This window comes from Peromyscus leucopus, chromosome 16_21 (genome assembly GCF_004664715.2).
Source record: "Peromyscus leucopus breed LL Stock chromosome 16_21, UCI_PerLeu_2.1, whole genome shotgun sequence".
NCBI lineage: Eukaryota > Metazoa > Chordata > Mammalia > Rodentia > Cricetidae > Peromyscus > Peromyscus leucopus.
In genome coordinates this window covers 31,218,700-31,231,529 of record NC_051084.1, presented here as the reverse complement: position 1 = coordinate 31,231,529, position 12,830 = coordinate 31,218,700, and the positions used below count along the sequence as shown (strand labels likewise).

Sequence of the window (12,830 nt, the reverse complement as noted above, 5' to 3'; positions counted from 1 at the left end):
GCCATTCCAGTGCTGCTCAGAAGTGGGGCATCTTGCCACAGAAACCTATTTGTCAGTACAAAGTCAGCAGGCTCAGTGATGCTGTGGGGGGAAGGGCAGGCAGGCTCAACCAGAGGAAAGCCTCTGGCCTGACTTGAGATGCAGATCAAATTTTGATTCAGGTTGGTAAATATTTGACTCAGTGTTCTCTGGTTGGTATTTCTGTATTATATACGTATCTCACATCTACATATATACATGCATATGATTATTGATAGAAATCTTGGCTTTTCTCTTATTCCCTGAGATGGACATAAGGTAATTCAAGATGAAGAATCTTAATCCTGGTGGGAGTCAAAAGGTGAAAGTTCTAGATTCCTTGATGCCAAGTGATTTCACTTTTTGACCTGCATCCAACACAGAACAGCAGCCAACACAATGGACCATCTCACGAAGTGACATTCCAAAAACAGACAGACAGACACGCAGACAGACAGACACACAAACAAACAGGGATCATTTGAAAAAAAAGAGAACTCTTCACATTCACTCTTCCATAAACCGTGAGCGGTCGTCAGTGCAAACTAGTCCATGCGTGGGCATCTCCCGATTTTACAAAGCTGAGAAATGTGCCTGAGTTTGACACAGCAAGGGTTAGAGAAAATGGAATTGGGTCTTAATTTCTAGGCTCTCTATTCTGCCGTGCACAATTGTGATATTTTTCCTTACGTGAAGTACAAGTTACTTTTGGTTTCCTTTGTTTGTAGTATTTTTATTACAGTCTACCCAATTATCAAAATCACTTGCGATCATGGAGGCTAAGTAAAATTCAGGTCCAGTTCGTTGGACTACTGTGGCTAAGGACACAGTGACTTTTGCTTGTCTGTATAGGGTGATAGTGTTTGACTAGTATTTAAGAGCCATTTACCACACACTATATAATACACATGTATTCTGTTCCTCTTATGTTTGTTATTCAAATTTGCTGATAGTATGTTTAGTATGTTTCTTGCACATGGTTTCTGCTAAATACCCCTCATTTTTAGTATGTGTAGCAAAGAGAATACAAGGATAGTGAGGTGCTAGATCTGGATTCTAATGAGAATCCTGGGTGGGGGGGGGGGAGAGAGAGAGAGAGAGAGAGAGAGAGAGAGAGAGAGAGAGAGAGAGAGAGAGACCCCTTGGCTTTTGAATTTTTCATTTATCATGGCTCAGTTCTCATTTGTTGTGTATGGAGCTCATTCTGCCTTCCGCTTTGGGCTAGCGCTCCCATCCGATGCTTGCCTAATCCACATTTTAAATAAGCAAATTGTGTTCTCATATTGGTAAATGTCAAAGGAAGAGACACTCCGTGCACCTACAGCATCCCAACATCCCTTGCCAAAGCTGTGAATGTGACGCTGCATTCTTCTTCCCCAGAAGGAGAGCATAATTTCATTATCCATGAATCATCGCCTCTTAGACTGTACCATCCTTGTCAGAGAGCCTAATAGCACCACTGTTTAGCTGGCTGCAGAGGAGGAAGGAGGGAGAAAGCCCCGGGGGGCGAAGCACAGGTCACTGACATGATCAACAAACTGGAGAGCAGTTCTCATGCCCAAGAGGAGGCCTCTCTCTCCGGATAGCCTCACACATCTACTGACCAGCAAGAATCGACCCTGATTCTCTCAATATCAATGCGGGCGTCTGTTTCCCAGCCTAAGTTACACTATATTTTCGAATCCTGACCGTGAAAAATAATAACACATTAAAAGAAAATGCTACAGACTATTTTGGATAATACTGATGAGTACAGATGCTTAAAACATTTGTCTATTTTTATTGCATTACTGCTTGCTTTGTGTCTTTGGGCATTTACTTCTATCTCTCAATAGCAGTTTTATGGCTTCTCTTTCTATTATCACTGAGAAAATATATAAGCACACATAACTCTGATAACATGGATAATAATTATACTTCACAGGAAAGCTAACGTTAAGTATGATACACAGAGCAGAGAAACCTATGGGGCCAATAAGTTCACAAAAGAAAGGAAGGAGAGAGAGAGAAAAAAAAAAAAAGCTAAAAATGTTTGAACAGCTGTGGTTACTCAAGTCAGCCACTAGAGGTCAGTGCTACTCTATAGAAATCAGCATTGCCAGCGTCTTAGGTAGTTGACTCACCAAACCAAGTTAAAAAAATGGTTAAAAATCTTTGGGGGAGATGTCATGTTAACATCCTTGGAAGGTACAAAGTCATTTAAAATGACTATATCTTGCATAACATTGCTTAAGTCCCTGGCTCAGGGCATTGCCTCTGCTGCCTCTGCATCTTGCGTGGTGAGGTTAATAAACAAATGAAAAACAAACACGAATCACAAACCACAAACATTCAGTGCAAAAGACTAAACTCCATGTGCTCTCTGTTTTGAGGTACTGAGACCCACTTCCGCATCCGTGGGTCTCCACGGAACAGGTCAGCAGGTCAGGCTGTTCTCACATAGATGTCGTCCCCTTGGAGGGAAATGGGAAGACAGTTCATGTAAACTCTCAATAGGAAAAAAGAAAAGAATAGCAAGGATTCTTCTCCAATATGAAGTACATTTTAAATACTTATAGAAATAGATTCTCAGTATACGGTGTGGACATGCCACAGGCAGACACAAGGACAGCAACTTCTGACCGGCTCGCCAGCGGGCTTTGTCATGTGCCACATGGTGAAGGAAGAACTCTCTAGCCATAGGAGCCACAGATTGGTTTAGAGCATGTGACAGTTGGACAAGAGTCCTTCACAAAGGAAAGACATGTGTTTAAAACTTTTCCCCTTTTAATCTCATGCCCTGAATCAAAACCTGTTTTGTCATTTCTAAGGCTTTTCATTTGCTTTTTTTAATCAGTCAGTACATCTCCAGGTAGAGTGAGGCATTAAAAATGAACAGCCTTCAAGATGTTGCTCATTCATTTACATCAGTTTCACACACCAAGTGGTTTTGAGTCTTAGCAATACTTTTCCATGCAGCAAACCCGTTCTGTCTATCTTAGTGGCATCACAGCATCAATAATTTGAGAAAATTTAAAAAGATATATATATAGCTCTCAGTTTGCCTTGACTAGATGTATTTGTTTCCATGATAAATAAAGCAGAGGGTCGAGTAAAAGACTAGAAATGGGCTTTTTTTTTTCACTTCAACAGTGCATTTAATTATTACAGTCATCTTCATAGTACAGATGAAAATGAGGCTGACCAAAGGAAAAAATTAGATGGAATATGTATTCACTGACAGTATAGAAAAATGTAAAATTACAATTTCAATGAAAACCATCTCAGTACATTCACTCACCCAGATCATAATACTGTAAGATGTATCTGCATTAGTGATCCACTGGGACTCTGTGGCCATTTGTCATTAACAAATGTATACTCAATGGTTAGTCATGGATAAACAGGTGCTCATGATGCTTTTGTGAGCTGGCACCTGGGTCTCCTCAAAGTACCTTGAGACATCCACTCAAAATGTTGCTTTTCCTTATTGCTAATAGAAATATGGCTTTAATAATCTGGATTCCTTGCTGTTATATTTCATGTTGACTTGTCTAGATTTTCCATCACAGCCTATGGAAGACCTCCATACTCTATAAAAATGCTAGGAAGAAATAGCCATTCACTTTTTCTTTGCCATTATTATTATTATTATTATTATTATTACTATTATTATTATTATTCAGCAACTCTTCTGAAAGAATATGGATATAGTCAAAGATGTAAGGCCTGGCCAGTCATAAGATGAACCATCCTTAATGTGAAAATCATTATGGTCTGCTCCCAGACTAAAGCTGTCTCTCTCTGAGAGAGAGGACAAAAGGGGGTGACAGAATAAATGTATTTTCCCCGAACCTCACAAACACAGAGGGCGTGGTATCCGTGCTGCAGTCAACAGACTTTCACCAATGACATAAAAACATGCATGCAGCTTGCAGGCTGCCAAGCAGGTTCTGTACAGAATTGCACTGATGGATGAGTTACAATACAGATGAGCACAAGGACACAGTGATATCAACAGCAGCAAACCAAAGGCGAATTGTCACCATGTCAGTCCATTTCCCCTCCAGGGTTGACTTTATGCATCCTTCCCGGGGATGCTGTGGGAGAAGCACGTTCAGACATCTGAACAAAGTGTCAGTCATTACGGGTCTGGTGTGTGTGTAGAACACATCACAGGACACTACAGGACAGCCTCACAAACCCTGACCAGGACAGCCCAGAGCTCAGGATGTTATTAACTACCCCTGGGGTCTTGGAAAATAAGCTGCAAAGAGACCTATCCTGGGAAGGTCCCAGCCACACACGCGTGTGTGAGAAGGTGCTTTCCACCAGCCAGCCTCGTCTCTGAACTCCCTCACTTCCAGTGGACAGTCTGCTTCCTTGGATGTGCCTATTTCATGGTGTGGTTGTGTAACGAATCAACATGTTTAGGGAACACACGGGCTGGAAGGGAATTGATAGTGAATCCTTCTGTTGGATTTGACAGGGATGGGGATGTAAGATAAGGCTGCATGTCTCAAACTTGGTGTTTCCACTGTCTCCTTGGATTCTGCAGTCATCTGCGTTAACCCTTTAGCACTTGTCTGTCTGCATGCCCTGTGATTTCCGAATCCCTGGAAACTGCTCAGGGACCTGCTCTTCCCACCCCCCCAGCCCCCTACCCCCGCCCCTGGGGTAGTTTTCTGGGACTTTCTTTGAAAGGCAGGCATTGTTTCTCATCCCCAGTCTCCAGAGTGTGCCATAATCAAGTCATCTCCTCAGATTCAGTCAACCCTCCAAGGTCCCGGGATTCCTCCTCCCTTTTTTTTTTCTGCCTCTGGCTTTGCCAATGAACTGCAAAACACCCAAAGCTCAAGACTGACCCTCCCAGGTGGAGAAGAAGAGCAGGTGTGGGGATCACTCAGGAAAAGAATTTTTTTTTTCCTGGAAACAAATGTGATGTTAATGAAATCCATAAAGGGTCTTACACAATAGGCATGGTGTTAAACCAGAGTTCCCGCTTCGCATTGATTGTGGTATTTAAATTTCAATGGGTTGATTATTTATGGGAGGAAAATGACCAGTATTATGAACACACTCTCAGAGACAGGGAAGGCCCTTGCCAGCACAGGGAGAGGGAGAGGGAGGGGAGGGGCACCGTGTTCCCTTGATAGTCAGCAGAGTTCAATAAAGCACCACTTATTTTCCCAGCTTTTAAGAGCGCGCTCTCTCTCTTTCTCTCTGTGTGTGTTTTGTTTTGTGTTTAAATCGCAATGGTTCATACCTCACATTCCCTGGAGCCTGATTTGCTATAGGTGCAGGGTCCCGTTCCGTTCAGCAGCATCTCGCTGGTCTCCGTGTTGGTGGGTTTATAATCGACATAAAATTCCTGGGTGCCGGGAGTCATTTGCTTGAGCGACTGCCTTTTCTTCTTCCGGTGCCTTCGCATGAGGGAGCGCTGCTGCAGCTGCTTCACGCTGGCGGGGTACCGCTTCCAGGACACGTACATGACCAAGAGGATAACCAGCACGGACAGGAAGAGGGCTACGCTGCCCGCGATGATCTTATGGAAGGAGATGTGCTCCGTGTCCACATCTGTCTCTGGGCTGGGCTCGGTGGCTCCCACCGTGGGGGGCAGCGGAGGCTTGCTCTCATGCTTGGGCCTGGGGAGCTTAGGCTTAAACGTGGGCTTGGGGAGAGCCCTGGCCAGGTCAAACCTCTCGGTGGTGCTTTTACCACAGATGCTGTAGTTCTTCACCGCGTCGATCACGTTTACCCCCTGCAGCTCTTTGGGACTGGCACAGATGATTGTATTCTCTCTCAGCCCTTTGAAACTTTTCAGCCAGTTTACCAGGGAGCAGATATTCCTGCTGCATTCCCATATATTCCCGGCAAGACTGATGTCATTGAGAGAGATCCAAGAATCCAGAATCTCCTGACCAATAAATGTGAGCTTGTTGGAATCCAGGTTGAGGCGCTGCAGATTGGGGACGCACTGGAAGACACTAGGTCCACTGAAGGCTTCGATCTCATTACCAGACAGGTCAAGCCTCTGTAAGGAACTCCAAGTCCAGGACATGGTTTGCCCTATAACACTGATTTTATTCCACTGCATGTACAAGTTCTGAAGGCTCACCAACCTTGGGAAAAGGGCCAGGTTGAGCTTGGAAAATTGATTGTGCTCCAGGTGAAGTTCTTTGAGCCGGATCATGCCAGCAAAGACATTCCTGGCTAAACTTCGGATCCTGTTATACCCCAGGTCCAGAAGTTCCAGGTTGCGACAGTCTTGGAAGATCCGCACCGGGATGGTTCTCAACGAGTTGGAGCGGAGGTGTAAACTAAGCAGCTTCCTCAAGCCCCGGAACTGTTCAGATCCCAGAGAATGGAGCTGATTATAGGACAGATCCAAGTTCCGCAAATTGGTCACAGGTCTGAAGGTGTTGTTAAGAAAATAAGAGATTCTGTTGGAACTCAGAATCAACTCCTTGAGTCTGCGTATCCCATTGAAAGCATTCTCGTCAATATTGCTGATATGGTTATGGTCAAGGTAGAGCCAGGTGAGCTGATTGAGCCCTTTAAATTGATTATACTTAAGTTTTTGGAGGCTGTTGTAGCGAAGGGATAAACCCAAGCAACCGGCCGATATGCTTGAGGGGATCTCCTGCAGTTTCTGAGATTCACAGTATACCATTTTGCCTTCGCACCTACAACCCTTAGGGCATCCTCGTTCAGCAGAAGAGAGCATGGTCAGAAAGACAGTGGGGGCCAGGACCACCGCTACAGCTGATCCGCGCAGTAGCCTAATTACATTGAAACCTGGAAATAAAAACAACTTAGAAAAGTTATCCCCCCAAAAAAGAATGCCTTTTTCAAAAAGCAAGCAAAGCTAGCCCCCAATGACCATATTTAGAAATGTAAACATTTAGAAAACATTTAACACCAAATATCACCTTCGTAATGTAAGGATGCTGTCTATTTCTAATAGTTAAACATGGAAATAGGTCCACTGATTATCAAATTGATAGTCTTAGACCAGAGAAAGATAATCTTTAAAACAATTAAAGCAGAATTATTACATAGACTTAGGAGATTTTTTCCCTTTTTTTTTTTTTTTTTAAGAAGGAAAGAAGAAAATTGACAAAACATACCCATCCTTTGTATTGTTCAAAGGCCGTCCTTAGGTCTTTTGCTTTGGCTTAGGGGCCGCCTGCATGACAGCCCCTGTCAGCTGCAGGGTAGTGAGTCAGGGCTCGCTGACACCCAGGAAGAAAAATTGGACCCCTTGGGAGATGGACCGATTTTGGAACATTATTCTTTACCAGCCATGCAGAACACTCCAAGAACAAATAAATCCCAACACCGCATTCGCAGCAAAACATCCGAGTCTTCCTAGGTAATAGGATCTTCATGGATATTACGTTTTTGCATCTTTACAGTGTGTGTGTGTGTGTGTGTGTGTGTGTGTGTGTGTGTGTGTGAAAAATTGGCTTCTACAATTTCTTCTCAAAACCCATGATGTATTCCTCTAGACGACGCGGGGCTACCTGTACTGCCACATCTGTATTCCATAGCCCGGCGGTCCCGTGGCGGTGAGCACCCAGTTCAGCCACGGAGCTGCGTTGGAGCCCAGAAGGCAGGAGAGCCCGGTTCCGCCGCGCACACGCTCAGCTCACTCCTGCAGACTGTCATTCTGAAAGCTGCCGGGACTGTTGCTTCAGTTTCAGTGAATGCAGTCTTATGTAAAGCTGCCCCCAGTGGTGAGGAACACTATGGGCATGTGCAGAGCTGGCTCTCTTTTATCTTGCAAATGAGCAGGCTCGGCTGGAAAATGAATGATTCTTTTGGGGTGGCTCAATAGGAAGTGAATGGTCAACGTAATCAATAACTAGCAACGTTTTTTTTTTTTTTTCCCCGTGATTTCCAAGTCTTGTTTTACAATTTGGCAGCAGCAATGCACTGTCTGCGTCGGCTGAGTCGCCCAGCGTGTGCTTCCCAGAGTTTTCCTAGCGCTTGACGTGAAGTTCACGGATCGAATGTCCATTTTTCTTAACCTCAGTGTAGGCTTTGAGCTGAAATTTATAAAATGAATTATTGAGCTTTTCACAAAGCTGCATTAAGAGCATGCCTGTTTGACCTCTTGGAGTCACAGTGATTATATTATGCAAGGTGTCTCCGGACGCTGGACAACATCGGCTCTACAATAGGGGGGAATGACTAATGACACACAAATTAATAGGTCTAGTGGCTTTTCTGATTTCCCCACAAAAGCTATAATTGGCTTAATGGCTTATGACTGGGCTTGTTTTGGTTGCTGGCCTTTTTTTTTTTTTTTTTTTTTCTTGTTCTTTTTTAATCAGAAGAGAAATAAACCATTTTTAGTGCTAGTATTAGAACCCAGAGATCATTTGATTCATAGTTTATTGATTTACTTCTGTTTATTACACTAATAATATTTATTGAGTGCTTTCTAAGTTCTTTAAATGAATAAGTCACCCTGCTTTTCTTTCTTTTTTTTCTTATAATTTTATTTTCTTACTTTTTAAGAAAGATTTTTACTTTATTTTTGGTGCATTGGTATTTTACCTGCATGCATGTCTGTGTGAGGGAGTTACAGACACTTGTGAGCTGCTATGTGGGTGCTGGGAATTGAACCTGGGTCCTCCGGAAGAGCAGCCAGTGCTCTTAACCATTGAGTCATCTCTCCTGGCCCCCTGTTTTGTCTTTGGACAATGACAAGGTGCAGGTCCCTCTGTAATCTACATTTCAAAGGTGAAGGGCCTGGGACTCAAAGGGGTCACCAGCTCAAGGCTCCAGAATATGGCAAGGAATCCATAGAGCTTACAGGAAGAACCAAGTCTCACTAGTTCCTTCCCAATGGCATTGCTGTGCTCGCTGAATCTGGTGAAAGTAGGATAGACTAAGAAGTGAAAGTAGAGAAGCTGTACAGAACTCACGCGTGTTCTCTGGAGTAGGACCCTGTGAGTTTCCTTTGTCTCAGAGGGAGTCAGGGGGAAGCAACAGCTGGTCTCTAAGTTTGCCAGCTGTGTTACCTTGAACAGTTCTCTCACCTTCTCTGTGCTGCAGTTTTCCCGTCTGCAAAATGGACATGATAGCAAAATTACTTCACAGGCCTATTTTGAATACTGAGTTGTATTTTTGTCTTTGATCATGGTACTGGGGATTGAACTGGGGCCCTGGGCTACACAGCCTCACCCCCTATACCATCTTGATATCCCAAAGTGCTTATCTCCGTGTCTATCTGTTATGTATGCTGATGTTGCTTTTTAATATTGAGTATCGACTGCATTAACAATTGGAAACTCACAAAGAACTGCTTCAGCGAATAGTTTTTTGGTAGTACACTCAGTGGGAAAAGTTCTTTATACCTTCATCATCTGCATTTTCTACTTAAAATTAATGTTTTAGTTCTGTGGACTATGTCGAATAAACTAATGCTCATTGTTTCTCTACCCCAAAGCAAAGCATAACACCGGAACTACAGAGTTTGCCATTGTCTATAAATAAGTACTATTCTTTACAATGCTTTGTTTACATTAGGTAAATTGGCTGCATCTCAATTGGGGGCCACTTGGATATTATCCAAGGGTGAACAGTTTGGTCAATGCTAATCATGATAATCATAGGGCCCATGGGCATAGGCCACTCCCTCGGGTGTTATGCTGTTGACAATGCAGTGATTGCCTGGAACTTATAGGTGTTGTGACTATATCTAAAACACTTGGACAGCTTATCCAGTTCCCCAAGGTTCTGATTCAAGGGGATGGAAGAGGTTGTGCTTTTCTTTTTCATTGAGAATTTTGTACATGCATACATTGAACTTTGATCAAATCTACCCTCCAATCCCTTCCCTAACCCTTCCAACCCTGCTCGATTCAAATTCATGTGCTCATATTCTCTCCCTCTCTTTCCAACCCTCTCTCTGTAAACCCACTGAGTCCACTTAATGCTGCCCATATGTATGTGGGTGTGAAATCATCTACTGAGGCCTGGAAAAAAGTTCAGCTTTCTTCCATGAGTGTGGCCACAGAGAGGGTGTATTTTTGATGAACAGGTATGTTTAAGAAACCCACTAAAAAGGAATCAACAATAACAAGTGCTCTCTCAATAGGAGAGAGAAGGGAGATGTCTGATACTAAGTTGTGACCTCCAAGAGGTCACTTTCTGCCTCTCAGTTATTTTTAGCACAAGAGTGCTGGACACATTTTAGATCCATAATATATTTTGTCATAAACACAGTAGCCACGCTATCAGCTCATTATGTAATGGTAGTCTTTGTATATTATAAAATTTGCTGAAATTTTTAATTTTGTGTTTTTGGTAGTATGTATTAATTATACATAGCTCAATGACAACATTTTTAGACTTGTACATGATGTAGTACAGTCATACTCATCCCCTTACTCTCTCTTTGGAATGTAGTTCTTGGTTACCCCCTTTTACCATCCTTAGGCTCTGACATGTGGTCGTGAGGGGCTCTGAAAAGTCAGTCCCGTTCCTGGGTCTCTTGGGGGAAGTGGATCCACAATTTTCAAGACTAAGGCACACAATTGCACCTGGTTTGCTTACTCTTCCTCTAGGTCTACCACCGGATCCCAAGGAGAGTCAGTGCCAGAGTGCTAGCAGGTTGGGAGGGTCCGAGTCTCTAGAAGGAACAATACATGTAATGGTACCTTTATACACTCCTCATTGAATACAGAGATTTCCTCTATTAGTGAGATTGGAAATCATTTCAAGGAAAGAACTTTTAAATGATGTGTAGAAAAGGTGGGAGAAAATCAAATGATTAGCAGGTCTTCACTCTTCCTGGAGATGTCCTGTCTTCATGGTTAAACCATAATTTTCACAGGAATAGTAAATATGCTTTTAAATATTCAACTCAGCACAGTACAGAAGGATAACGCCGAGTCTTTATTATCTAACATCCCAAATGGGACTTCACAACTCGCATGTCTCAAAAAAGCCTAAAGGGAATCATATTTATAGCTTCTTTCTCATTTCTCTGCATTGAAAGCCTCTGATTTTCCTGCTCACCCTTCCTCCTTCACACTGGGAAGTCTGTATGAAGACATCCTTCTTGGCTAACAGCTGCACAGGGCCATTCACTTGTCCATGTGCCTCATACCCTTGTGACAGAAGCACAGAGGAGACCAGGGGAAATAATTATCTCGTGTTGCTTTTCATGGGACAAATACTCTTGCATTATTTATGTCAATATCATTTCTTGTATTACATATCTTGTCCTTAATTTTCAAGCATTTTTCTTGCTGTCTTGGTTTCCCATCTTGTCTTGCTCCATGGTTCTGATCTCATGCTCCTTCCCTGGGTCTTAAAATGGCTATTTCCCCTTAGTGCTGACCACCTGTCTATTTCTCAGAGGTCTTCTTGACGTTCTTGCTCTGAGGGTCCCTTCTAGGTACCAGCTCTTAAGTAGGCATCCCTCCAGGCTTATCCTAGTTCAAGGTGACAAAGTTCTTGAAGAGGGAAAATCATCAATGACGCCAGTTGAAAAATCCCAAGATGGAAAGAACAATTCGAAGCCACATTAATCACTTAAGGCTGTGGAAATTATGCTAAAGATACCAAGTAGTCACTCAAAAGGAAAAAAAAAAGCACTATATTATAATAAGCAATTTTACTAATTTTCTGGTATGGTTTTCAACGTTTTTCCTCTTCTCCTTGTTGACTGCAGCCAGCTAATTGTTTCTGTCTTGCCTTTCAACACAGGCAAAATTATGTCTCACTGTGTGCTTGGCAACTTCCTTTGCAATTGTCACCACAGAGAGGACTAACCATAAACTACCTGGCAACTTCAATTTCCCCAATGCTTCTCAGGCATTATGATTTATACAATTATAAAACATGGCATCACCTAGATAAACACGTCTTTTTTTTTAAATTGCTCTTAACATTACTTTGAATAGCTAAACATATTTTATTTAAATTGAGCAAATGAATCAAGTGGCTATATGTAATGCCAAATTTCAGACCAATATGAAACCAGATTGTCAAATATAAAGGTGTGAAAAAAACGAGATTGAAATCGGATATCTTCAGGGTACCTGGCTTTGGAGATGTCATTGATTTAGCAACTAAATAGTCCAAATACTATTATGTACTAGACACTGTTCCAAATACATGGATATCAGTGTGTAAAATAAAGGTCTGTGCTGTTTTTTAAGTGAATGAAGCAGACACTTTCAGTGTAAACACTAGTTTCTTAATTAGTATTGATGCAGAACCTTTAAGAATTGAGACTCTTTTTATAAAAGGAAGTTACTAGATTTAGCCCAGCTTTTACTTCTGTCCACTCTTCTTTCGAGTCTGTCATGATAGGATGAACCTCTGCCATAGGTTTCCCTGTCACAAAGTCCGCCATGCCTTCCCCCACCAGATGGTCTGAGACCCTTTGAAAATGTGAACCAAAGTAAACATTTTTCTCTTAGATATTGCACTTGCGGAGGTATTTTGTCACAGTAAGGTGGATGCAATTAACATGACTATGTAATGTGGACAATAGGAAGAAAGAAAAATATAAGGATGACTGGGTGTGTAAAGAAAACAGATATGATTTTAAAAAGGATGGTTAGGGACACTAGGAAAATGGCTTCAGCAAACTGAAGAAAGAGATGGGCTCATTCGACTTGAAGATGGGGAGGAATGGCTAGCGCAAAGCCTCAAGGTGGAAACAGGTCACGTGTTTGATGAAGTTCAAGAAGGACAATCAATCCGGAGCAGAGATGACAGCCCTAGAGACGTTAGAGATGAAGCCACAGAGGTCCTAGGTACTGGATTATGCATGGATGTTTATACTCTTGTAAGAATGTTAGCTT

The 12,830-nt window shown here is 42.5% G+C and overlaps 2 protein-coding genes across 5 annotated transcripts in view; one reads left to right on the top strand and one right to left on the bottom strand.

Annotated features, from left to right (window-relative positions):
• Lrrtm3 (leucine rich repeat transmembrane neuronal 3) overlaps positions 1-7,711 on the bottom strand; it is a 178,087-nt gene extending 170,376 nt beyond the window's left edge. Inside the window, exons 1-2 of one of the 2 annotated variants that reach the window (XM_028881069.2) lie at positions 7,524-7,711; positions 5,264-6,795 (exon numbers count right to left, since the gene is read on the bottom strand). In XM_028881069.2, the coding sequence (XP_028736902.1) occupies positions 5,264-6,795; positions 7,524-7,548 (1,557 nt within the window). In that variant the 5' untranslated portion in view covers positions 7,549-7,711. Of the gene's footprint in view, positions 1-5,263; positions 6,796-7,127 lie in introns of both variants that reach the window. The other variant, XM_028881070.2, reaches the window with a different exon arrangement.
• The window catches only part of Ctnna3 (catenin alpha 3), a 1,489,259-nt gene that overhangs the window by 605,861 nt on the left and 870,568 nt on the right, over positions 1-12,830 (top strand). The window lies entirely within an intron of this gene.